We start from the raw sequence: 27,305 nt of genomic DNA on the forward strand, positions 1-27,305 counted from the left end.
TCCAGTGTGTGGTTTGTAAAGATTGTCCGGGTCCCGTTTGTCCCCTGCCCTCTGACTTTCTCTCTTCCTGATTCCGTGTCTTACACTGTCTGGTGCTCTCTGACCTCAGAAGGAAAAAGAGAACCAAGGGTCCACACGACCAGCGCCCCTCTCAGAACGCCCCCTCTGGCTCATACCCAGGTGAGAAGAAAGACACCTGTACAGTCTAGGAATAAACAGTGGCAGCTCCAGGAAGGAAATCGATTCCTGCTCCCACTGCTTGCTGTTCTCCCTCAAGCTCTTCTTAAAATGATGGCAGGAGGGACCCTCCCTGCTGGAGCACATTTGAAGAACATGATTGCTGTGGTTTTAGCAATTAATTACCAAACCTGACTGAGGCCTTCGTTCTTCCTGTGAGCATTAATGATGGGAACCTCTGCACCGAAATGTTTGCTTTCACACTACTTCAGTTGTCAGAAGCTGACTTCTCTGTAAATAAATTGGGTGGCTCAGGGGTTCATCAAGCCAGTGTAGGTGGGTCCACTTTAGGTGTTGACTACTGTTGGCACAGCTCTTTGTCCAGCGGTCAGCCTAGGTTACTTTAGGATTACTAGGCGGAGATCTCCAGCAAGAGCTACTCGTGGATTCCTGATTGCTTAGTACTAACAATGTACGGATAGTACTGCCTGCTACTTTGAGTCTAGGGTACCTTCAGATGTGCCTTCCCAAGTTCATAATCCTTCTGGTATCTTTCATATTTCCATCTTAATCCTTGTTTCCACCATTTGGCCTTCAAATTGAAAATCTTCACCAAAGAAAATAAGATACAAACAGATACTTTTCAATGAGTCCTCAGGATTTTAGGGTGTCCTTTGTTTACTGTTCAACCAAACTTCTCCATACTTGGACTTCAGCTGTTACTTTTCTATGCTCATTGTTTCTTCTTAATTTCAAATATGGCTTCTGCTTCTCTCAGTCTTCTCTAGCAGCTTCCTTCTCACATTGACAATGACATCTACACAATAAACTCAAGTCATTTCTTAATGCCTCTTTGCTCTAGAGGTATTTGAAGCAGAACACTTCAGTGAGGACAGGAATATGTTTTCATATCATTTTCAAAGGTACTGGTAATTGGGAGTTTTTGCATATACATGTGGGTAGAACAGTGCTAAATATTTTAATTTTGTTGGCTTTAATAGATAATTCAAGTTTATTTTCCATTGTGTTAGCTGATATAAAGTCTGTCACTGTAACAGAGACCTTCCTATACATGGTCTAGGTGAGCTGGAGCTTCCTTCTCTTACTCTACTGTCCACATGTCAATAAAGGAAGTTGTTGTCTTTTGAGTTATTCAGAGCCCAGGTTACCATCCTCTGGGGTGTCTTGCTTGAATAGACTGTGACCACTGCATCAATTTTTCACCCTCCTGGAAGGGGAAAGAACCAAATCCAGGACAAGCAGAATGTCTTACATTAAGGGTGAATGGAAAAATCACTTTTCTTCCATTTCATTGACCTGAACTGAGCATTTGGCCATACTTAGACATGCTCAGAAATGTGATTTATACCTGGTCTGTGCCTAGGAAGAAGAAGAAAATGGATATTCAGGACCATGAGAAACATGCTGAAAATTATATTTATAGAACCCTTTGATAGTATATCCTCTTTTTCAGTTTAACCGTGTGACCAAAGGATATTCTTTTACAAAGGAATAGACAGTTTAGAGACATTAACTGACTATAAAAGCCACCCATCTAGTCAGTAAGATTTTTTTACCTGGGGCTGGGGATGTGGCTCAAGCGGTAGCGCGCTCGCTTGGCATGCATGTGGCCCGGGTTCGATCCTCAGCACCACATACAACCAAAGATGTTGTGTCTGCCAAAAACTAAAAAATAAATATTAAAAAAATTCTCTCTCTTTAAAAAAAAAAAAAAAAAAAAAAGATTTTTTACCTGAACTCAAATCTAACTCAAAATTCCAGGGTTTTGTTTTACTTATAAAAATAGGTTGCCTGTTGAAAATAATCAGCAGCAAAGCCAATTTATCATTATTCAGAGCAAGTTGATTACGTATTACATCTAAATGATACCATCTTTTCTATAAAATTATCTTCTAGGTTATTAATGTTTTCTTCAGCTTTATCTACATTTGCTGTCAAACCCATACATTGAATTTTTTTCATGTATTGTTATTTTTCCTTTCTTTCTAGTAGACTCTTTTTAAATATATTCTAATTCTTTGGTATAGTTTCCCTTGTATGTTTTTTGATCATCATAAACAGTTGCTTTGAAGCCTATATCAAATAATTCCATTATCTGGGTCACCTGTGAGTTTATTTCTATTGTCTGTTGATGTGCTTGGTGAATTTTGACTGAAAAAATTTCTGAATGAGAAACTGTGGCTGTTCTGACCCCCCTCCCCTGCAACCAGGGATCCCAGAGGTATTCTGCCAGGCAGCAGGGCTGATCACGTCATGTCAGGACAAAGTGGACTCGAGTCTGGTTTTCAGTCTTTACTGCTCAGTCCTTATTCCTAAAAGGTTCTCCAGGAGTACCAGCTGAAAGCCTGGTGATTCTCTTCTGAACTTTGTTCTGCTTTTTGCCTTGTCATGCTTGGAAAATTGGCCTCATGCCCTAAACAGCACAATTACTCATTGCTGTGAGTGCAAGGTCAGTGAGGAATGTCAGGCTGCTTCCCTGTCTCTTCTTTGGGATCCAGGCCCTCAGTGCCTGGATGCCTTGCCAGCTGTTCTTTTGTCTGCCCACTTCTGTGAGGTTCCCTGAAGCTGAGTTGGGTCCATTGTTTCCTCTTGGGCTACTCAGCCTCTTTCTCTTCACCGGTGATCAGTGCCTGGAGTTCTTGTTGCCGGGACAGCTGGATGCTGTCTAACTGGAGCACGTGAGCATGTGTGTGTTTGTATTTGAAAACCTGCTTTTCTGGTTCCTAAGGAAGGAGAGGTCTGCTCTAGGTACATACAGCCAGAGGCAGAAATCTCTGTGTCTCTGCTTTTTAAACAGTTCTGTATAATTGAAATGATTATGTCTAACAGTTGGCTAAGATGATTGATTTAGGGATTCTGCTTCTGAAGAAATCTAGCACCAAGGATTGCATCATCTTTCAAACAGCTCTTTGAAAAAAGTCATAATTTTATACTTTAAATAATTCTTTATTCTTGCTTTAAAAATAGTCAAAAAGAGTGTCCTTTACCCAAAATTAACTGCCTATGAATACTAGTTTGTATTGGTTAGGATTTTAGACTTTCTAGAATGTTTTTACCTATAATATTCACCAACAAATATGTATATTATATGCCTTTTATATCCCTATTTAGTAGATGAGAAAGCCAGGGAACATGCTAAGTATATGGTCAAAATCACCAGCTAATTATTGTTAGGAATAACTAAATGGAGCCTCCTGAAGTGCAGGCCTGCCTGGTACATCAGAGTGACCTTGGTTAGCTCTGTGTAAGTCATGGAATGTCAAGTGTTTCTTGCATTCCTAAGTTTAACTTTGCAATATTGCTTGGCTTTGTTGCTTCAAGTAACTTGTATCAAGGGGATCTTTTCAGAGACAGGGGAATGTTTATGCATGCCTATAGGTACATAGTGCACCTGTGTAAGTACAGAGATGAACACACCCTTAGCTTGCCATTCCACCCAAATAGGAAGGAGTTGGGGTGCTTTGATTCCTGGGCACAGAGCAGTGCTGTGTAAATTCTGATGCAGTTGGATTCTGAAAACACTGCTCACACCCAGACAGACTGGTGATATGAAAATTATGCGGCCTCCATTTCACAGGACATGATAGCCGTGGAGTATTAGAATAAGCCTTGACATTGACGTGGGAGAACTGGATTGCTGCCTCCGTGCAATCTTTGCTTACTCATGGGAGTGGTTTGCATCTAGCTATTGGTTTTAGCTCTTTCATGGACCGCAGTCATTCTGCTATTCAGCCCCTTCAGAAGGGTATCCAGCCTCACTGCTGTGTAACCAGAGGCGAGGAAGCTGCAGCTGTCGGGATCCTAATCCTTCTGCACTGCCCCACTGCCAGTGTGTACAGTAGTAAACTCTGCTTTGGTGCAAGCCTTTCAGGCTCTACCAGAGGACTCGGCAGCAAAACAGAAGTTGTGGATGATACTTTTTAACCTTCTGTAAACTTGGCTAAGTCATTTAGGTGTGTCTAGGCTTAACATTTAATAAATACTGGCTTTCATGTGGACAGGTGTAATGAAGACTGCTTTCTTTAATGGAAGAGATTAAATTGGGAACAAAACATATGTCTTGCTATTATTTGAGCTGTGACCTTGTTTGTAAACTCTAGGGAAAATAATTTGGCTTCTAATTTACTGAGGCATGCTGTGAAGAAATGTGACTTATAAGTAGTTTGGGATCCTTGGAAGAAAGTGTTTTACTAATTTATGGTAGTACAGTGATAGCTTCTATGATACCAATCAAACTTTAGTGAGGTTTGAGTAATGGCTCATTTGAGCTAATTCTGATTATCTGCTCCACTTGAGAGGCATGAAATACTTTGATTTATTCAATCTTATATGTCTTCTGGGATGGTGTGCATAGATGGTAGAAGCTTCCAGGACGATCATCTGGCCCTGGTGCTGTTTGACACTGAGGAAGTGCTAATGACGCACAGATGGGAACAAATGAACTCTGCACTGGTTGCTAGGATGCTTTATTTTAGATTAATAGTATGGTTTTCAATGCACCAAGCAAAACCCATTTCTTCCCGATGTTTTAGTCATCTCTTAAATTTTGGCCTTGCTGTCTTACCAGGCAGTATGATGTGCCTCTCTGAGGCAGCTGTTTGTCTCTGGTGAGGAACACGTTCTTTCTCTAGTAGCTTATAGAAGTCCTGACTCTGAAGCCTTTTTGTTCCAGTTTTGATTTGTACTAGGTAGTGTTGAGTTGGTCTTGATTAAATCATGCTTTTTTATTATGTGGTGCTTTAATATTCCCTCAACTATATTTGAAGTTAAACTTAAGTAGGTAAGCATGAGTATGCTCGGTACATATTTTTACTTCATTAATACCATTTGACATTTTATTACTTGCCTAGTTTTCAAGAAATGATCAAGAAAACATCAATATATAGCCATCCATTGATTGATCACTTGATGGAGCCAGAAGTTCAAGAAGGTAAATAATTTTGTTTCTTTCACCATTTGATCAATTCTAAGAAGGCAAATAATTAGTAGAATATAAAATATTCCTTTTGCAGTGTTCATCCATGTCTTGAAGGGAGCTAGGCCATTGATTTACTGCATGTTATGTCTCAGCTTGTGTTTGCTAACCTGAGATATCTCCAGTAATTTTTTATGCCTACTGTTATAATACCTAGGATCCTGGGGATATGTTTGAGATAATTTTGGCAGACAATAAATAAAATATATAGAGTTACTAAGTAGTTAGAACTTACTTACTATATATTTAGAGTTTTTATCTGTAAAGATGGAAAATTTTATTTTTACCCAATACCATACATGAAATGCATGTTTGTGATTTGTAAGTTATTTTAGATAAGAAGCTTTCAAGAGAGATCTAAATAGTTTTATGGAAAAAACTGAAGATTTTACTAATGCTTGGATGAATGATGAATCTAGGCTATAAAAACATCTGTAACACGTGTTTATGGACCATCCCTCTGACTATTAATTAGAGGCAAATACATCATGTAATTTGACCTCTAGATGTAAAAAGAATTTGAGTTCTACAACCAGTGTAGTTATTTGAAATTAGCCCACCATTACTACATGGTCTTAAATATGAAGTATGTGTTAATGTAATTTGACCTCTGGATGTAGAATTTAAGTTTGAGTTCTGCCATCAGTGTAATTATTTAAATTGTCCTGCAAGTTTCACATAGTCTTACGTATGAAGTGTGAACCTGTGTGGTTTTCACAATATAAGTACTCCATTATCTCTAGATTAAAAGTGTAGACTTGTAGATATTCTTGACAGAGACTAGAACAATTACTTTTTGTTGAGCAATTCAAAACAAATAAAATCATCTTGCTTCTTTCTTTCTCTCCCTCCTGGTCTATCATGGTGTGGCGCTTTCTAAGAATTGTCATCCTGCTTTTCCCTTTTTTGGCCACACCAGGTGGCTTCTACTTAGGTGAGCGTGTCTTCAGGCTGAGTGAGTTGGGTGCGTGCCCAGGGTTGGCAGCCTACCTGGCTTAAACACCAGGTTTTCCTGTAGCGATTCTTGCAAACCTAAACATTTAAGTTGTAATCACTTAGAGAATCCAGCCATTTAGATAATTTGAGTAAAGATACAATTTCTGTGTGGTTTATGAATAAAATTACATCATTATCATTACCATTAGTAACAATTCTTGGTTTCAACTGTGCTTATGATAATTTGGCAAATTACAAAGGAAGTGGAAGAAGTTCAAGGTAAGGTTGAGACAGAAGTAGTATTAAAATATTTTACAACATGAACAAACACACCCCATAATCATCTGTATAGCCAATTAAAGCTTTAAAAATATGTTCAAAAGCACAGAGCTCGGGGATTAAGGGTGTGCTGTTAGAGCAGAGCCAGGCGTTGTGTTGCTGGCAAAGGCTCTAACCAGAAGGGGAACACGGCGTTCTCGGGCACCAGGGGCTATTGATATGTCCTACTCCAGCTCTTTTATACTTAGTATCTCTTACTTGGAAAGGGTGGAGCGAACTCCTAGCTTGTATTTCAACACCAGCACGAAGATTCAAGAACTATAAAATGTCACTCATTTATACACAGATTAAAACGCGCGTGCTGGCAATTCCTTTCTACATGTTTCTGATGCGGAATTATAATCTGTCTAAAACCTCATCCACATTAACAATGCCACGTGTCCCACGCTTGCTGCAGCCTCCTCTAGCTTTAGCACATGTAGCATAGTTTTCTAAAAACGGCTTCCTGAGAGTCTGCAGCCATGGAGGAGACTGTCCTTCCCCAGACTTAGGGGTTCTGGTGCATAGCAACTCAGATCACTCCAGTTGCTTATTAGACTGCCTTGAGTCAGTTTGGGTCTTTTCAGAAGTAATGCCCAAATGGGATTAAATATGCAAAGACTTTATTTGGGGAAATGTTTGTGGGAGATAAAGAAGCAAGGAGCAGAAGTAGGCAGAATTCTCAGATCTCAGCTTAGGTCCTACACCTAAGAAGGGGAGGAAGAGCTTCCAACAGTTCTGAGTCATCTCAGGTGGGCAAGGGATGTCCCTGAGCTGAAGGTGACCACTGAAGGGGCGTCCAACATGGGATGAGCTGGCTTTGGTAGGCAGCCGCAGGGGGAGGAAGCTCTCAAGGAGCCAAAGACACAGGGGGCGGCACTGTTGGCAACTGAGCTCCTGATAGCAGGTTCCCTTCATCTGAGTGGCTGCCCTCGATGGCCAGCACATCTTATCACAGATGACTATGCCTTAACTGTGGGTTTCCTGTGCAGATTTTCCCCTCAGTGTATTTCCTGCCTCAGTGTGTGGCAGAATCACTTTCCTGGCTACCCAGGAGCCTTCTCCCTCTCCTTCATGCCCTTCCCCATTACAGCCCTCCTCCATGAGTGCTCCTACTCTTCCTCCTCCATTCCCAGCATCAATTGCTTTGATTCTGATCTTTATCATTTCTTCTCTCCAGTGTTGTTAACTGCCTTTAATTGGCTATCTCACTCCGGACTAACTTTCTTCACCCTCTCTAGTTCCTTTTTCACACTGTGGCTTGCATGATCTTTTTAAAATTCAAACCTTGCCACATTAGGCTTCTGCTTAAAATTATTCAGTGTCTCATTATTTCCTGTAGGATAGAATCAAAACTTCTAAGCATGGTGTAAGTGTCTTATCTTGTGCTACTGACCCCTCCACTTACCTCATATATTCTCAGAGTTCCTCGAATTGTAAAACTGATCAAGAGACCTTTCGCCAGTGGGCTGACACATATTGTTCCCTATGTGAGACACGTCTCCTCTTAAGACATGTCTTACTTGCCTGGCAAACCCATAATCATGAAGGTTCAGGTAATTCTTTGCTGAGCTCCTGAGAAGTGGAACTTTGAATTTTTGAATTATCTGGTTGAGCCTCTGTTACAGCGCTTACATGTTGGTCTGTCTTCATGGTCATGGTGCCCAGGTGCTCAATAAATGAGTGAATAAATGAATTAACTATAACCAAGGCTGTTGGTTGGACTTAGGCTTGCTCATTAGAGATGGTCTTATATTTCTGGTCAACAGCCAGTTGACTCCCTTCAGGCCTAGTATGACATCCTACTCAGGGTATCCCATGAAACTCTCTCCCGAGGACTTTCATAAATCTTTACGGAGTTGGATTAATGAGTAATATGCTTTTATGAATAATATTAGCCTTACTGCACAAATAAAAAAGTTTACCTGAGTAATTCTATCTCTGTTTATGAAACCTACCAAACTAGTGTGAGGTAAAATATGTGATATTATAGTTGGGGTACCATAGCATTATTAAAGTGAGCATCACTCATTAACACATTTTAAATATTTAAAAAGTAACCCGAATAAGTATCAGCTAAAAAACAACCAATTTTTCACATGTTTAACAAAAATAACTCAAGTTTACTGCCTCAGTCTGCCTCAGATGTCTTCAAAACTCTGGCTTGAATGTCAGGTTTGGGTGCCAGTTGTTGTTCCCAAGAGGAGGCATGTGCTGCTTAAAGGACAGCGGTGGGACTCGGCCCTTGACTCTGTCTGCTGCCTTCATCAGACTCCCGTCAACTGGGCCTTTGCAACGGGCTTGTCATTAGCTTCTGACCTCACCAGTCCCACAGCCACTGCTGCCAGAGATTGTTTCAGTCAGCTTCTTCACCGATGTGATGAAAGTACCTGACAAGAATCACTTTAGAGGAGGAAAACTTTATTTGGGGCTCATCATTTCGGAGGTCTCAGTCCTTAGATGGCCAACTCCATTTATCTTGGCCTGAGGTAACACATGTCAGAGGAGCATGAAGGTGAAAAGCACCAGGAAGCAGAGAGAGATTAAACTCAGCTCACAAAATATCAACCCCAAAGGCAGCCCCCACCCCATGGCCCATGGCCACCTCCTCCAGCCGTACCATGCCTGTCTACAGTTACCACCCTGTTAATCCCTATCAGGAGATGAATGCACTGAATAGGTTATAATTTCACCTCTAAATCTTCTTGCATTTTCTCACACATGAACTTTTGGGGTACACCTCACATCTAAGGCATAACAGAGGTAGTTCTTGAGCAGCACATCTGATCACATCAGTTCCTGGCTCCTCCTTCCCTTATAGAACAAGGATCAACACTGCAACAAGTCTGGTCTCAGCTTCTTCAGGCTCATTTCTCACAATGATCCCAGGTGCACCTTGATCTTTTCATAGCTCCCTGAGCACAAATGTCTCCTCCTCAAGGTTGCTTCTCCTGATCCCACCAACTTGGGTACTTCTATAGCCTTTAGAGAAGGGCTTTCCAAGACTTCCCAAACTCCACTGACAGTGAAATTGAATCTTTCCCTTTCATGATTCAAGGAGTGAACTTTGAGTACAACGAACTGAGGTTCTTCTTTGTTTTCTACTTGCATCCTGAGCAGTCTCAATAAAAGAGGAATTTTCTTCTTCTGTGAAGACATAATATGTCTACTCAACTAGACTCTAAATTCTTGAAACTCAGTGCACCAGCAGATAGAATATATCTGTGGACTCTTCTCAGGAACCCATTTCAATATAAGGGCTCAAGATATCGACATCACTGAGACATTCACAATTGTACATTTCAGATTAGCCTGTGCCCATTTATTTATCTGAAAATATCTTTAACATCTTAAAAAAATCCGTAGGCATTTCTAAAAAGCACATGACATTCCTCTTTGAAGAGAAGATTCGGTTGAATGACAGTTGCTTTCATTTAGGAGAGTAGCTTGACTTGATATTTTGCTGACACTTTCTCATGACAGCCTGCAAATGGAAGCTCGAATTCACTTGTCATTGCTATTAAAAAGTTGCTGTTTTTCTCCTTTTTTATTTAGTGTATTTCTGTGCTCTGACCCTTCATTTATTATTGTTCTTACTGACCTTAAAGATATAAAAGAGAGGACTGTAGACAGAGTTGCTATTTTGGAAGGCTTGCTATAATCCAGCACCAAAATCAATTCACCACTGAATTTTTCTCAGGAGAATAGTCTTCATAGTGTGGAAGAATATTGCTAATTTTCACTTCATACTTGAAATCCCTTTAGTTCTCAGGAGAACAAGAGCCACCTGGTAAATTTTAAATCAGCAAAGATTTAATAGCAGGAAAATGGTATTAGAATTTTTTTTGTATGAAAAAGCATTAAAATAGATAAGCCCAAGATAGCAACATAATTATAATACTGTGTCTTGATTATGTTTTATTTAAGATCTTTTGATGGTTATGTTTCAATATTAAATTCATCAAGAAAATAATACTCTAAGATAGGTAGATAGCTTTCATCTAAAGATGAAGACATGAGGAATTTGGGGGCTTTCACCCAGGAAAGTCAAGATCTACTCTTTTGTGTAAGGTTACCCAGTTTTAGTTTTTTGTCCCAGTGCTAGAAAATAAGGAGAGAATATATGTGGGAAAATTGTCCAAAAATGCTTCTAGAATTCCAATATATGACAATGTTATTAACTTTTTGAGGAAATTGCTCTTCTGATATTAATTAAGAACCAAACACTATCTGCTAATTCACAAATCTTTTAAACACTAAATCCCGTATTCAGTAAACAATGCAGCTTGAGGAATGTGTGCTTTGTAAATTACCTTTGGGGTATAGATCCCTCCCTTCTGTCGCAAGGAGGCTGCTCCAGGATGCCTGTGTAGGATACTGCTCTTCCCATTAGATTCTAGGTGAGAGATTCTTGTTATCAACCTGGAAGTAGATGGTGTCATTACTAGAACTTAATATTACAGGTGTCTTCATTTACATAAAAAATTACTACTATATTACAACTATTACCTCAAGACCTTTAGGTAGAAGTTCACGCAGGGTAAGAACAGCCTGTGTTTTAAGATGGAAATAATCATAGAGAGATGTATGTTTCCTTTTAAAATCTCACATATTACATCTAGACATTATTGTGATTTTTTATTGTCATAAAGAAATTTTGTTTTAAGCTTCATCAGTCATTTAAAAAGAAACTTGATTATTTTATCAGTGTGGCTCTTAGAAAGATCTTGTTCCTCTTTTAACAAATTGTTTTAAGCAGCCATATTCAGCATATTTTGGCTTTGTGATGTAAATTAAGCTAATTTTATGAGGGTTACTTCTTATGTAATGCCTATAGTAGTCATATAACATTTAAATGCAAAACAGAATATTAATATAAAACATTATCAATTAAATTTTATTCAAACTGATAATGATTTCTATATGATACAAGATCATCATAGTTTTATTACTAGTTTTGAATTGCCATATGTGTTAGACAAAGTTGTTCTTTTTTTAGTGTATATGCAATTAATAGTGGCTGTAGTTGTTTCACGAAATATTTTTCAAGGTCCTTTGTCTTGGGAGTGTAATTGTCAATTATAACAATATACTCATGTATATTTTAAAAATTTCATTTCCACATGAGGACAAAGATGTAGTCATTATCAAAAAGAAAGGACTAGCTCAGTATATTCAGAAAGACAGTCAAAAGCCAGGAATTCATTTGTTATCACCGACTTGTTAGACAGCAGCACTAATCTGGCCAACTAACCTTTAAAAGAACGTGCAAAGTCAGAGGTGTCAAATTGTACCAGTAAATATTCACTGACAAAGTTTCTGTATCAAAGGCTGGAACTTTAGGAGATGCTCCTGGGATTTGGTGTACTCTAACATCTATTAATCCCTGGTACCTTAGGTGACTTGTCAAAGGAGTGCTGCATTTACAAGGAGCAGGCAAGGAGGCCCAGGAGGACACTCTGAGCTAAAGGTCAAGGAAGCAATTAATGTTCTCTGCTTTTCCCTAAAGAGCCACCACAGCAAACCTCCTCCCCCACTCCTTCATTCTTAGCAAGCCAAGTGCATGTAGTGGAATGAAAGTTAAAGTTCAAATAAAACATATTACCAGTATTATTTGGTTCTTGGAGCTCTTCTGAATGCGAATTCATGCAGTTATTTAAGGAGAAGTACAGTGGAATATATTAGAAGGGGTGGCTCTTGCTGAAGAATACCAATTTTTCATCTTGCTATTTTTGTTGCATCTCTACTGAGGGTCAGTGTGATAGTGGGAGAATCGGGTGATGGACAAGCCCCTTCCTATGGGCTGTAGCTAAGCGGGAGTTCTTTTGGGAAACACATGGTTCTGACACGCGCATACCCACCCCCAATTCTTCTATTTATTAGTTTTTTAAAGTTGTAGCAACTCTTGTGTTCCCTCAGGTCTTTACTATTTTTGAGGAGCAGATCTGTCTCTTCAAATTGTCCTCCTATGGCTGAGTTTCAAGATGTCTCACCTCCCGGTTCCTCCAGTTTCTTGGCATTCCAGTATAGTGAGACTTCTGCAGCATATGGGACTAACAGTATGATCTGACCAGCATGAAATAGAACAGAGCCTTTACTGCCCTCATTTTAGAAATTATATTCTTAACATGACCTTAGTGTTCAAATTTTTATTGATACTGGTTTTATACTTTTGACTCATATTGAGCTTAGGCCCAGTTAATCCTACATCTCTATTATATCTGCCTCCACCCCAAACAGTACTGCTAAACTCTACCAGAATATGGGCTTTATGTTCACCTTTATTATAACTCACATTATTAAATCCAATCTCTGATGCCCTGAGATAGCACATGCATTGTTGAGGTGTAGAGGAATTAAGTCTGTCTTTCCAGTGTTTCTGAGGGGAGTGACCACATCTTCTGGCCAGCTACCGTATTTCCACCACTCAGACTGCGGCAGGTGTACACCAGGCCTTCAGCACAGAGTTCCAGAGTGAGTGAATGGGCTAACCCAGGAACAAAGATTACTCTGGCCAAAGTGGTTACAATGAGACTTTGCTGCCTCATCTCTTCCTACTTAGGAATTCAAAACTGTTTTTTGGTTGGATTTGTCTTTTCATGCTGTTTCCTCCTTATATTCACAGTTGGTCTTTATTTTCCATCTTCTCTTCCAGAGAAAACTAAGCCTGACTTCATGAGTGCTGGGGAAGGGGAGGTGGATGGCAAGAGTTGAGAGAGCAGAAAATACTAGAAGGAGCAGTGGATTTTAAGGGCCGGTGTGAGAGAGAAACAGCTTCTCTATCAATGGAAGTCATGTTAGAACCATGTTGACCAAAGACAAACTTCTTTCATAAAACCACTCCAAGCACCTCAGCCACAGCACTACTGAACTGCTGAGTTTTCAAGTCTGTGCCACACCATCCAGGGTTTGATTAACTGGTGATCTTGTTCTGTCTGAATTTCATGATCAAAATAGTAACAGTTACAAAAATAATGATCATACTTTATGTCTCTTCTGTGAGAGGACCTGTTCTCTCCCTTGAGGAGCCCCTCTTCTTTCTCTTCTAATACACTTTGCTATACTTTCAAAATAATAATAATGATATTGGTAGTAGTAATTTTTAGACACCATGTAGCAGGCAATATGCAAAGCACTTTATACATATTGCTTCCCATCGTCATTTGATATAGATTTCTCTTTCACATTTTACTTAAGTTTGTAAACTCTTAGAGACAAATAGATTAAAAAAAACACACATTATATCACAGCTTTTTAAAACTGTAGAAAGGAGGCTCTGGAGCAACCACAAACGGAGCTCAAATTTTGGCTCTTTAATTTATACCCTGTGTGGGCCTGGTCAAGTTAACATGATTCTCTGAGTCTTAGCTTTGTTATCAGTGAAAGTGAAACTAATAGTGTGTACCGTACAGTTGTTGCAAAGATTAAGGGCAGCCAGGCGTGGTGGTGCACACTTGTAATCCCAGAGGCTCAGGAGGCTGAGGCAGGAGGATCATAAGTTCAAAGCCAACCTCAGCAACTTAGTGAGTCCCTAAGAATCTTAGTGAGACCCTGCCTCAAAATAAACAATAAAACAGGCTGGGGATGTGGCTCAGTGGTTAAGTGCTCCTGGGTTCAATCCCCAGAACAACAACAACAAAATTAAGTGCAATATTATTATAACATATAGCAGGTTCTAGCATGTTAAGTTATATACTCAATAATTAGTAGTTAAATGTTACTTATTAACCATAAGTAAGATTGTAGATGCCAGCATTCCATGAGTGCCCCAAAATGATAATATAAAAATAAAAAAATAGGGCTGGGGATGTGGCTCAATCAGTAGCGCACTCACCTGGCATGTGCAGAGCGTTGGGTTCGATCCTCAGTACCACATAAAAATAAAGATGTTGTGTCCACTGAAAACTAAAAAATAAATATATAAAAAATAATATTAGGGCATATTGTTGGGTGGTATTGCAACATATCTTTTATCTGGTTAAAAGCAAGTTAAATAGGACAGCCTATTATATATCACTAAAACACCTGTAATCATTCTGCGTAGACTCTACAAAAAGGTAGGATCTTATATCCCATCAAAGTCTTCTCTTGTTCAGGAAGAACTGATTGGTGGTCCTTGGAAACTTCCTTCCTTTCTTCCTTCCTCCTCCCTCCCTCCTTCCCTTTCTTCTTTCCTTCCATCCTTCCTTCTTTCCTTCCTCTTGCACATTTTAGGCAAGCATACTACCTCTAAGTTGTACTCCTTGCCCAACATATTGCTTAAGTAGTATGTCAGTCACTCTGTGTTGCATTTAGCGTTGCAGAAATGGATAGTGTGACGTCTAGAAAACAGAAAAACACGGACACCCTGATGTGTGAATGTTAACTTACATTATGAAGTATTTGACAGTAGACCTTACTTTTTAGTTTCATCTAAGGTCAGTGAATATTTGAAAGTATCTGAGGCTAGGAAATGCTGCATTTCCATTAGCTGCTTCTCTTCTGTCTTGGGTTTCTAAGATACCTACTACCTCTTTGATTTCCTTGCAGAGGCCAGAGAAGACCATGACGACAAGCAGGTGGTCTCAGAGATCATGGCGAGATGTTTTATCCCAACTCTGGTAACAAGCATTTCCTGGGAAGCCTTTCGTTTTGTTGGTCATGAGATTCGGATTACTGAAGCGATGGACTGTTACGGTGCTGTTGTTTGGCCCTCGGTATAATTTCACACAAAATTTGCTACATTCAATTGTTTTCCAGTCAGTTTGGTTCACTGATGTGTTTTACATGGAAGAAGGAAACAGGTTGTATAATGCTACTATGTGACCTCACACAGCACTAAAACTTAGAACTATCATGCAATTGGGAAGTCATTTCCACTAATTAATTCTATTTCTAACTTTATCAAAATTTGTGAGACACATAAAAACATTGTTTACTCCTTCAGTTTTTTATGACTGTAGAGTTTAGAAGAGTTAATGTTTTTATTTCCCATTTTACTGGCTCCATTTGGGTTAAACAATTATAGTGACATCTGTATGAGTCTAACATGCAGAATATTCTCAAAGGGCACCCACTCCTTCAACGACTGAGCATGAAGGACACAGACCCTCCACTGCAGCCTGCCCTGCCCACATTCTAAAAATAACTGGTATTATTACTAGTTACTTCCTTGAAACGTGACCCAACTTAAGCAACTAAACTCTGTACTTTTAGTTATTTCTCTTTCCTCCCAATAATCCCCAAAGACTATTTTTAGACAAAATGTTAAACATATTGGGGATGTAATTCTGTGATGATTTCCTGGAATGAGGCCTATGAACAGCCACAGATGCTCTCCTACTCACATGGGGATACTCACCTGTAACATCAGTGACACATTTACCTACTGGAGTTTCATCTTGCTCTTTGTTACTACTTGCCAAGCACCAACTTTTTAATTTGATTTTTGTAGGCACTTGTTTTATGCTATTTCCTGGAAACAAATGCAAAGCAGTATAATATGGTTGATAAAAACGTGATTGAAATTGGAGCTGGAACAGGGTTGGTCTCCATTGTGGCAAGTTTACTGGGTAAGTAGGTATTTTTGATTGAATGTGGGAATGAAAATTTAATGATCCAAAATAAGTAGTCCTTACTCTCCAGTGTGCTATATGACCTGAGTCTCTTTGTAACCTTAATTGTTTAAATGGACTTCATCAATAAACTGTACCAATCCTTATGTCTCTTGACCATTTCATTCCTGAATTTGTGGTAATTCTCCCATGGGGCACTAACCCACAAGCCTTAGCTGAAGCACACCTAAGTGGAGGTTCAGTTCATCATCCTGATTATTAGAACAGACTGTGAAACAGGCTTACATGGTTTATTGATGCTGATTTTGATGTTCTTTAGATTTTAGCATTATTTCAATGTTCTTAGGTAGCTGTAGATTCCTTTTGGGTTTTGAAGTCCTATGCTTTTATGAAAAGTGCCTGTTAGAATAGAGAGGGATATTGGAAATCATGTAACAGTCACACATCTGCTTCTATTTTTAGGGGTTTGGATTTATTTTCTCAGGTCACTTCCATTCTTTTATGACCCTCCTTCTCTCAACAGCGGCTTCCCCACTGAACGTGTGTGATCATCTCCATGTTTGCCAGAACCTGTTTCAGTTCAGTCTTTCTTTGTTGTTACCTATTTCATCGCCTTAATTTAGCTGCCTTCTCTGAGGTGCACTACCCAAATCTGCTTGATTTCCTTGATCTTCAGAAGTGCACACCTGCCACTCTACAGTCTTGAGAGGAATTTGAGATTTAGTAATTTACAACTTTCTAAACACTGGAGAGGAGTAAGACCCTTGAAGTTCTCCCAGGTATTTTAAAGGAATAGCTCCGTCCACAGTGCTTTCCAAAGTCACTGTTCCATTTGGTATGGGTAGAGTCAGAGACACTATTTGATTTATACTGAAAGCCTCCAGGTACAGAGACAGAATTTGTGTTTTGGGAACTCATTTGTTTTATTAAGAAGAACTGATCCCTTCAGTGAGTTTGTCTAACTTGGAACAAACATCAAAAGATGGAGGTCTTGTTTAGTCAGTATTCTCAGAGCGGTGGTGCTTATCTCTCTAGACACAAAGTTCTCAAAATTAACAGGTAGTTTATACTTAGCATTGGCAGGGCATGTTCCCGATCTTGAGATTTAAAAATATTTGTTGAAAATGACCGATTTCATACACACTAGAATGTGGAGGTTCATCTTTCTGTGATTTTGCCAGTGATGTGTATATTTCCCTCCCATTTTTATACTTTTTACAAAACATTCCTGATCAGTGTTAAGAGAAACTTGACATTGTGGCTAAGGGATGGATTATCATTTCTCTGAGCGACCTCTTCCAGCATTGCTTTCCCGTTTCGTATTCCGGCCTGTGCTTGTCTGATGCTGTTGTTTTAGCCATCCTTAATTTTATTTAGATTATTTTCAGGTCTGATACTGTTAAAAGTTCTCTTTAAGAATGAAATTTCTATAAATTTGTTCCTACCAAATTCCTGCCTGAAAATGATCGCTGCTGTATACTTATAACTTGGGAATTCTTTCTATCCCTCTAATCTAAACATTTTTCCTGCATCTATGATCTTTGACTTTATGATCATCACATTTATGTTATGGATAGGTTTTAGACAGGTCATGATGGGAAGATTTACACTTGTGATGGAGTCGAGTTGAAAACTTAGCATAAGCATAGATGTCAAGATACTGTCCATGTGATGCATTGAAAAGTTTTCTTCCCTCCATTGCTCTGACCTGAGCATTTCCTGAATACCTGCAGGAAATGTTATTTGCACCCACTTGGACTCACATGACTGAAGCCCAGAGATCTTTTAGGGAAGAACTTATTTCTCTTTCATCCATGACTTTAGATTATTCTAATCAGGGCACTAAAGATTTTGAATATCTCTTTCAGTTATTTTTCTCCTAACATGTAGTACATAAATAGAAAACAACAACAACTGAGACAAAAAACTAGGAGAACAGAAAAGTTCCATGGTGTGTAAGAATATCATGGACAGAGGCCACCTTAGCATCCATTCTGAAAGGGATCATCTTTCAATATGTGCTGGCCAGACTTTTCTTTGGGACTAGCAATTAAGCAGAATAGCAGAGTTCGAGTCAGCTTGTCAGCTGATAGTGGGACCCTATCCATAGAATTACTTTTTCTAATTCCAATCTTTTGTTTTACAGGTGCTCGTGTGACTGCGACAGACTTACCTGAGTTACTTGGAAACCTGCAGTATAATATTTCCTGCAACACCAAAATGAAATGCAAGCATTTGCCTCAGGTTAAGGAACTCTCCTGGGGAGTAGCTTTAGATAGAAACTTCCCCAGGGCCTCCAGTAGTTTTGACTATGTCCTGGCAGCGGATGTTGTCTACGCCCACCCGTTCCTAGAAGACCTCCTCCTTACCTTTGACCATCTGTGCAAAGAAACGACCATTGTCCTCTGGGCCATGAAGTTCAGGTTGGAAAAAGAAAATAAATTTGTAGATAGATTTAAGGAGCTGTTTGATCTGGAGGAAGTTTCCAGCTTCCCTAGTCTGAATATTAAGTTGTATAAAGCTGTGAAAAAAAATCGAAGGAATGCATAATATCCTCTAATGAAGACATGGAAGTGTTCAGGTGATTTCTAGCAGATTATTACTCTAAAGAAGACCTGAATGATCTCTTGCACCACTACTTTCCCAAAGGGAAATGTACAGTATACACACACTCTCTCTTTCTCTCTCTCTCTCTCTCTCTCTCTCTCTCTCTCACACACACACACACACACACACACACACACACACACACACACTCTCCTATGAGAATAGGGGATAGCTTACCAAATTCGCCTTACCCCAGGCAGGGATTTTGCATACAAGAGATGCAGCTGTAGGGTTGGGGTAACCTGCTCCTCCAATATCTCCACTAGCACTAAGAGCCACAATCATATGGTAACAGGGACTTTTGGCAAAGTCTCTGTGTGTTCATTGTCAGCTCTCCTCATTCCTCTAGCATTATTATTCTTATCATTTTCAATAAATGTTGTAAACATTTTAATGTATAATTACAAAATGATAGTTTTAATGATATCGCTAAAATGGACATTGTTGTTCATCCTTCTAGCCATTGGCCTAAAGGATTCTCTCCATAGAAATAAAGAAAGTGACAAAGGAGGGGTCTGCAAATAAATCCATAATGTAATGGAAAATGATAGACTTTTATGGTTCACATTAGATCAAGCTTAGAGGTATTCTGTCTCCTCTGCTTGCTTGGGCTTCCAGCATAACCTCTGAAATCAGCCTATGGATTTGAGGTTGTGGGCAAAGATGTTTCATGCTACTAAATAAAAAAATGAATGAAAGCACAAAGAATAGTTGAGGTTTTGGAGGAATTATTGTTTTATTTTTAAGCCAAGTAAAATTAATTTGTTTCATTAAAACAAGCAAATATAAAATCTTCGTGTTGAAAATACATGAAAAGGTTTAGGCCTCTAATCTCAACCAGACATATGGCTGGTTTTACAGTTTGAAGCTCTTCTGATGAACAAACATATATAGACTTAGATATTTGAAATCTTGAGTATTTTTTTCTACATTGGGCCGTAAAGATTAAACTCAGAAGTAATTAAAGTCAGTGCAAAACAGCAAAAAATTAGGGCTTTGTTCCACGTAATCACCTGGAATTGGTTGGCAACTACTCTGCTGTGTCCCCAGTTAGCATAAGCATAGATGTCAAGATACTGTCCATGTGATGAATTGAAAAGTTTTCTTCCTTCCATTGCTCTGACCTGAGCATTTAGGCTGTCTCTGTGTCCTTGGGGTGACACTGCTCATTGGGATCAGTCCTCTCTACTCTGATGAAAGTTATCAGCTCAGGGTTGAGCAAAGCTGAGAAGACGATTTCCTGGGACCCTGATTTGCAAGCCAGGGTGCAGGTATGCTCCAGGGGAGTTTTTGGTGGTGGGGTTTCTTAGGACCACCTCCATATCTCCTCATATTTACATGGATCTTTGTTGTTTTCACAGTCTGCTACTCACATGAGGTCACTTAAACTCAGAACCATTCTGAGGAGGACTATAATATCATTACCCCTGCTTCACAGATAAAGAAAGAAGGCCAAGAGGCCCAGGTGGTGTCTGTGGAGTATGGTACTGGGACATTCAAGTCAGGCTCAGTTTGAGCCTGAAGCCTGTGTTCCTAACCATTGCGCTGTCATCATGTATTTAAAACAGCAATTGTCAAACTCTTTCTTATATAACCAAAGTCATTTATTCAAAAGGAAATGTGTACCCAGAAGGATAAGCCAATACTTGAGAAAAAAAACAGTTCCTGCTTGAAACACTTCTCCTGCTCCCTAGCCCGTGGGTCGGTGTAGGCTTATGTAGAAGGTGCCATCTGAGTAGCACTGGAAGGAAGGAGGACAGTGTGTTGGAGGCAGAGGGAGAACCATGCCGGGGCCTGATGGCAGAAGGGTGCCAATCCTGGAGGACACCTCAGAGGCTGGACTTGATGAGCAAGCACAGGAGACTGATGAGCCCTGAAGTCAGAGGGGCACTGGGGGAGCCAGACCATGGGCTGCCTTTGCTGCAGGCTGTGTTCTTCACACAGAGGCTCTGAGAGGGAGGGAAGGCTGCAGGTCCCCTATTAGGCTATGCCGTTGGGCTGAAGGCCTACGGGAAGGAGCAGAAGGAAGTAGGACATGAGTGCCGGACCTCAAGTGGCCTCTGGGACAGTCCCGAATGGGACAAGGTGCCCAGGCCTTGAGAGTGTCACATGGCTCAGTCATGGATATGGCTGTCCTTGGAAGACTGCATGACCTTGGGTGAGCCCCTCTTCAGCTGTGGCCATTCTTGAAGATGGTGACAGCTGTGGACTGTCTGCCAACAGCACTTCCAGCAGCTGGGTAATCAGTCATTCTGAAGAGGATCTGGGCAGCATGTCACAGTGTCCACCACGAGCTTTCAGGTTACTGGTCACTGAAAGAACTTTGACTTCTTTCCTCTCTGGCTACACGGAAAATCACTGGAGGGTTTTAAGTCGAATAGTAAATAATGTTATTTTGTGTAAGGACCACGGTCAGCTTCCCTGTTTTCTGTGACAAAATACCTGAGATCAATGGACTTACAGGAGGAAAGATTAATTTTGGTTCATGGTTTCAGAGATTTTAGCCTACAGTCACTTGGCTCCATCACTTTGGGCCTGAGGCCAGACATCACAGTGGAGGATGCATGGTAGGACAGAGCTGTTCACTTCGTGGTGGCTGTGAAGTAGAATGAGAGAGAGAAAAAGAGGCTGAGGTTCCAGTATCCCCTTCAGGGGTATGCCCTCAGTGACCTTCTTCCTCCAACTGGGTCCTGTCTCCAAAAGTTTTCTTTATCTCCCAACATGCCATTAAGTTATGAATTCACCCAGGGACTAACCCACCAGTGAGGTCAGAGCCCTCATGATCAATCAACTAAGACCCCACTTCTGAACACTGCTGCATTGGGGACCAAGCCTTCGACCCTGGAGCTTTGGGGGGACATGGAAGATCCAAACCATAGCAGCCACTCTGGCTGATGTTTTGAACCTGGAATGTAGGGACAGAGGACCAGCTGGGAGGCTGTGGCAGCCATCCAGAGAGTGGCAGCTGGCAACAAGGAATCTGCATGGGATGGAAAGTAGTCATTTCTAGATGCGTTTGGAAGCTGGAGCCAGCAGGGCTTCTTGCCAAGTAGAGCGTGGAGCGTGAGGGAGACGGTCAGGCTGACCGCCGTCCTTGGTCTGAGCCACTGGACATCAGTGCAGCAGCATCAGCTGGGGGTTTGTAAAGCTCCTTCAGAGAGCCAGAGAGAATAAGATGGACTGAGTCCTGAGGTTTGACACAGTAAGAGATCAGACAGGGGGATTTGGGGATTTTGTTTTGTTGTATTTTGAGATTCTGCCCCCTCCACAGTTGAGTTAGTATCCATGGGCTCTGGAAAACATGAATTTTATTTATTTGTTTGTTTGTTTATTTATACATACCAGGGATTGAATCCATGCTGGTTTTAGAAGTGGCCAGCAGAGTTCCAGGGTTCCTCAGAGTTGCTCAGAGTCATTGGGGCCTGAGTACTGGGGATGCCTCAGCCAGAACAAAATAAAAATTGTCAAATATGTGCATTTTTAAAACAAATTAGAAGGCAATGATTGGAAACAAAATTGTGAATGGAGTAGGTAAATACAGGAGAAAAACGGCTGTTAGAATATCACTAAGTAGTGTTTTTAGGTAGAACAGATAAAATGTCCTCTTAAAGACAGCATGAGGACTCAACCAGCCATAGGGTCCTTTGAGTTCCTCTTTCTCTGTGTGTCAGTCTGTCAAATGTGACATTCCCATCCATTGTTTCATTCTGTTTATAGCTCTCGCCTGCCCATGTGGACACCCACCCCCACACCATGCCTCCTTGCTTACTTCATTCTGAGAACTTGTCTACTTTTCTTTTTGCTGCAGTTTCTCCATACTTTTCAAGTTAATTTTATAGTAATTCAATTTCAGAAGATAAAATTTGAATAGACCTTTTCTATCTTACAATTTCTCCTTCTTTTTTTTAACAAATAGCAATTGATTTGTTAACTTCAATCCAAAGGAGTTCTATTGTGAGCTTTTGCCCCTTTGTATCTGGCTTTTTGAGAAGTTAGATGATGTTATTAAAAACCTTGGTCTAATTCTTGCAGTAACTTTCTGGATTTTCAATAGAATATTCATACTGATAGTCAAAATTGTAATAGAGGTTAAATCAGAATACTTATTGCTCCACAGAAGACAGACCAACCTGCAGGTGATTCTCTTCAACTCAAGATGTCACACAGGTAACCAGGAGAGTTTTGTGCCCCAGATGTGTCAGCTGACTTTAGGATATTAAGTGCTGCACTACAATCTCTGTCTTAAAATTTAATGATATATCTTCTTTCATTTGAGCCAATTTTTATTGATCAGATTTTAGTATTTTTTTTTTTTTTGGTACCCAGGGGTACTTTACCACTGAACCACTTGCCCAGCCCCTTTTTATTTTTCATTTTGTGACAGGGTCTTATAAATTGCCCAGGTTGGCCTTGAACTTGTAATTCTCCTATCTCAGCCTCTTAAACTGCTGGGATTACAGAAGTCACTGTACCTGGCTCAATCAGAATTTTTAAAAAATGTCTTTTCTTTTTTCTTTTTCTTTTTTGGATAATGAAAGGGTAGCTTTGGGTAACTAACTTTCTAACAGATTTACAGTCAATAGTGTAAACACATTATTGTGAAAGAAAAAAAAAAGATGGGTAAACATAATAGAATGGAATATTCCTTTTGTTCTCTAAGGTCTCAAATTCCTGCAAGTTGGTGTTCTCTGAGAATGCCCTGTCTTTAGAGGCTATGTCTAACTGGTTTTAAGTGTTAATTTGCATATAAGCAGATAAATAATTTACAAATATCCATTAGAAGTGAAATATGTCCACTTGGCTGAATTTTGATACTAGATGAGATTTGTATGTACTATGAAAACAAACCAGGAATTGGTTCTAAACAAGAATTAAAGTCAGGTCATATTAAGCAAATCAGGCAAGTAAGCTTAGGTAAAACTATGAGAAAATTAATATAGTGTGCTTCTTCTTACTTCATTTTAATTTGATTTTCATGGAAATCTGTGCATGGAGAAAATAAAAATTGTCAAATATGTGTAATTTTAAAACAAATTATAAAGCAATAATTGGAAACAAAATTGTGAACAGAGTAGGTAAATGCATTTGCAAAATTTGGGGCAATATAGACAAAACAAATTTTAAAGTACAGGGATTTTGTGAGTGCATGTTTGCAAAGATTGGTGTGGCTCCTAAATGAGTTCCACACATAGCTTTTGTCATCTGAGTCTGTGATGTGAAATTAAGCCTAGTGTATTACCTGCAAGCCCAATGTCAATATTTGCTCTGCTTCCATGTTCCACATGAAATCAAAGACAGTGTTCTGAATAATTGTATAGTAGTATTTGTTAGACAGGGTGTCCTAGGTGGCCTTAGTTAGCATCAATTAGTTCTGAGGTTATATTAACTGCATTTGCTCAGGATTCCATTAGTGTTTGCACGGATGGCGTGTTACTCTGTAGTACTTAGGTTGCTGAGCCTATGCTATTGACTGCTTATTCTATTGAACTAACCCTTGGCCTCTATCACAAACAGTGTTTTTATTGGGCAAGCTCACAGGCAGGACTCTTGCTTCTCAATTCTCCAATTTCTTTGTTTCTAAGGCAATTGTCTTTCTCCAAAATCCAATCAAATTTTAGAGCTGACACTTGCCATCAAAGAATTCTAAGGGATCACTAAAATGAAAACAGATGTCCAGGTCAAGTTTGTGATCAATGACATTAGGAGGAGAAAAGAAAAAAGAAAGAAAGTAAGAAAGAAAAAATACTGAATATCTGCTGCCAATCAATACCAATTTTCAATATTGAAAAGTATTTTTGTTTTTTCAAACAAATGTACAAGCAAAATAAGATTAAGATATGCCATTGAAAATAATTTAATGGCCAGGGGTTATTTCATAGTGTCACAAATATAAGATGGGCATTTGAAAATCACATTTGGGGTGAGTGTTACATTTTGAGGTTGAGGTTTTGAAATTTTCTTTGTCCAAAGTCTGTTAACATGTATGGTTTTCTTTGTTTTAATTTTAAATTATGAGTCAGCCCCTTGCTTTCACTGGATTTTGTGTGTGTGTGATGATTTAATTTGGGTTTTCTTACCTGGTCCATGATTTAATTTGGGTTTCTTATCTCTTTTTGTTTCCTTTGTTGGCAGAGTATAAATCATAACGGCAAGGGTTGTTTTTTTGGTCATAAACCATCAAAAATAAGCCCAAAGGACAGGCCATAAAAATGTGAGAAATTCTTAGATTAAAAAACATGAGTAATGTTTCTACCCACCTGGTGTTCAGGGTAAATGTACAGTTTGCAACTAGTAAATTATTAACACTCTCCCACCAAAGCTTTGTTGATTGACTAATAGGCAACTTAATGGTTAGAAGGATGCCAAACATGGCAGACACATTTCATAATCATGGATAAAAGAAGAGTTGAGGAATAACTCTGCATAGCATTTGGGGTGAAGGGAACAAAGTACTAGAGCTCCTGGGAACAGATTTCAACTTACTTTTAAATAAATAAAGAGACTTGGCCGAGTGCAGTGGCGCACATCTGTAATCCCAGTGGCTCTGGAGGCTGAGGCAGGAGGATTGTGAGTTCAAAGCCAGCCTCAGCAGCTTAGATCCTAAGCAACTTAGTAAGGCCCTATCTCAAAGTAAAATATAAAATATGCTGAGGATGTTGCTCAGTGTTAAACACACCTAGGTTCAATTATGAATGCTAAATAATCAGCATAGCTACTTTTTTTCTTTGGATTTTAGTTTTAATTGTTTAGAAAGCTGCCTAGTGGTTGTCATTCATTTATTCACTATATATTGAAACCCACAAGGTGCTGGAGCTATGGGTGGCAGGGAAAAGGGTAGTGCCAGTTCTCCTGGAGACTCTGAGTTCAGTGCCAAGGGCAGAGGCAATGAAGTTGCCAGTGTGGTAGGGGAAGTGTGGGGGTGTCCTGATGGTGGGGAACCCAACCCAGAGCCAGGGAACCGTGCAGGCTGCCAGGAGAAGCCAGCTGGAGCTGGCAAAGGAGGAAGGGGGGGTGGGTTCTGGGTGGAAGAAACAGCATGGACCACGCTTTAGAGGCAGCTGACAGTGACCTGTTGGAACCACTGGCTGGGAAAATTGCAGCTTCCATTAACTCTTGCCAGAATAATAACTACAATCAATGGGATACTCCCTGCTTTTAGCCTGTTTTGAGATTTCCCAACACCCCTAGAGCAATGTACCTATGTGGATATGGAGGTTTGTGGGAGTGTCCTCCTCAAGGTCACACACCTGTGACAGAGAGGATGGGAACTTTGACCTCTACAGGGCCTGCTGAAGCTTGTTCTCTTTTTGGGGTATTGCACTTGAGTTCTGCAAGAGAATACTGAATTTGAATTGTATTCCACTTAATTGGGAGCTAAAGGTGGTCATTGTTTGCCTCCTGAGAACAAATTAGTTCAAGTGGAATACTCTCAAGGGGGCCTGGAAGGATGAACCCCTTACCCAACACATCTTTAATAGTTGCCTTTATAAAATATGTGTATATACCCCCAAAGAGTTAACTACATACGTATTTGCAAGGAATACTGGGCACAGATTAGACTAACACATTTAAGGATATTGGTGATCTCAAAGCAGCCAGTGCAGTAAACAAAAAAAGGGCCTCTTGTGTGGAGGTGTCCCGATGGAGCCAGCACCATTCTGCTCTTGACAGAAGGCTCAGGAATATCGACGTGAACCAGGGGTAGGGTGCCCTCGGGTGACTTTTCATCGGAGAAGGCCAAGGGGTGGGGTTGAACTTTAAGACATCATCTGATCTGTTTGTAACCAGGCTGTGTGAATGATGCTGATGTGTGTGGGTCTGTCACCAGGCGGTGCCGCCCGGCAGACTTCAGTCCTGAGGTGAGGTGAGGACAGCAAGCAGTTCCTGGAAACCACCTTCCAGTTGTCCTTCAAGGCAAGTCCGGTAGCTCAGGCAGCAGAGCCTCCCCAGGCCAAGGCAGAATTTGAGGGACTCAGAGTGAGACTGGAGGGACACGGCACCTGCCAAGCAATGTGCTGGTCTAAGCGAAATGGCTCTTGGTGTCCTCAGCCTGCACTACTCCAATGACAGGCACCTTGTTCTGGGAGACTGATTTGCAGAGTAAGCCTCACATGCTGGCTGGAGCCTCTGACAGGTGATGGGTGTCTGCTGATGCAATTGTGGGTGGCTCAGTTGTTTCCATGAGGTCAGAGTGAGGGCCAGGGTCAGAGCACGGTGCCCACTGCCTCTGGGGAGCGATGGCAAGACCTGATGGCCACAAGGAAGACATCTGGGGTGAAGGCTACCTTGGGCAGTCCCCACTTCAAGGGCTGGAGGAGAGGAGGGAACCCTAGCTCTGTGATAGTATTTTTATTGTATGTGTTCCCGGTTGGTTTTTACCTTGACCTGCAAAACCTGAAGCCGCTGTCATCTCTACTAAGCAAGCACTGCATACCAAATTTGATAGATGCAAGGTAACAAAGCCAACGTCTGGGGAAATTTCAGCTGATATAATCTATCTTGGTAAAATTCTTGCTTTGATTCTATTTTATGCTTCTCTCAGGTGAAAATCCAAGGATTTGGTTACCATTTCCTAAAGCTCCCAGAATAAAATCCCAGTTGGAAATTACATACAGTGGCCACTGGGAGGCCCCAGTGATCTGCCAAATGAACTTTCCCGTCTGAATAAACAAGTGAAAATAAAAGGAATGATTTCAACAAGCGAATTGAATTATGAA

The 27,305-nt window shown here is 40.2% G+C and overlaps 1 protein-coding gene across 12 annotated transcripts; it reads left to right on the top strand.

Annotated features, from left to right (window-relative positions):
- Window positions 1-24: 24 nt before the first annotated feature.
- Window positions 25-27,288, top strand: LOC101967703 (putative methyltransferase-like protein 21E). Of its 12 annotated transcripts, none has more exons than XM_078016316.1 (7): window positions 2,243-2,876; window positions 5,049-5,128; window positions 14,957-15,123; window positions 15,861-15,978; window positions 18,128-19,859; window positions 19,950-27,041; window positions 27,131-27,288. In XM_078016316.1, exons 1-5 carry the CDS (start codon window positions 2,857-2,859, stop codon window positions 18,529-18,531), a joined length of 789 nt encoding a protein of 262 aa, XP_077872442.1. In that variant the 5' UTR covers window positions 2,243-2,856; the 3' UTR covers window positions 18,532-19,859; window positions 19,950-27,041; window positions 27,131-27,288. The 12 variants fall into 12 exon arrangements, with proteins under 12 accessions (XP_077872449.1, XP_077872450.1, XP_077872451.1 ...); XM_078016317.1 differs by having other exon boundaries at window positions 19,950-26,502; XM_078016319.1 differs by having other exon boundaries at window positions 26,417-26,502.
- Window positions 27,289-27,305: the final 17 nt, after the last annotated feature.

This window comes from Ictidomys tridecemlineatus, chromosome 6 (genome assembly GCF_052094955.1).
Source record: "Ictidomys tridecemlineatus isolate mIctTri1 chromosome 6, mIctTri1.hap1, whole genome shotgun sequence".
Taxonomy (NCBI): Eukaryota; Metazoa; Chordata; class Mammalia; order Rodentia; family Sciuridae; genus Ictidomys; species Ictidomys tridecemlineatus.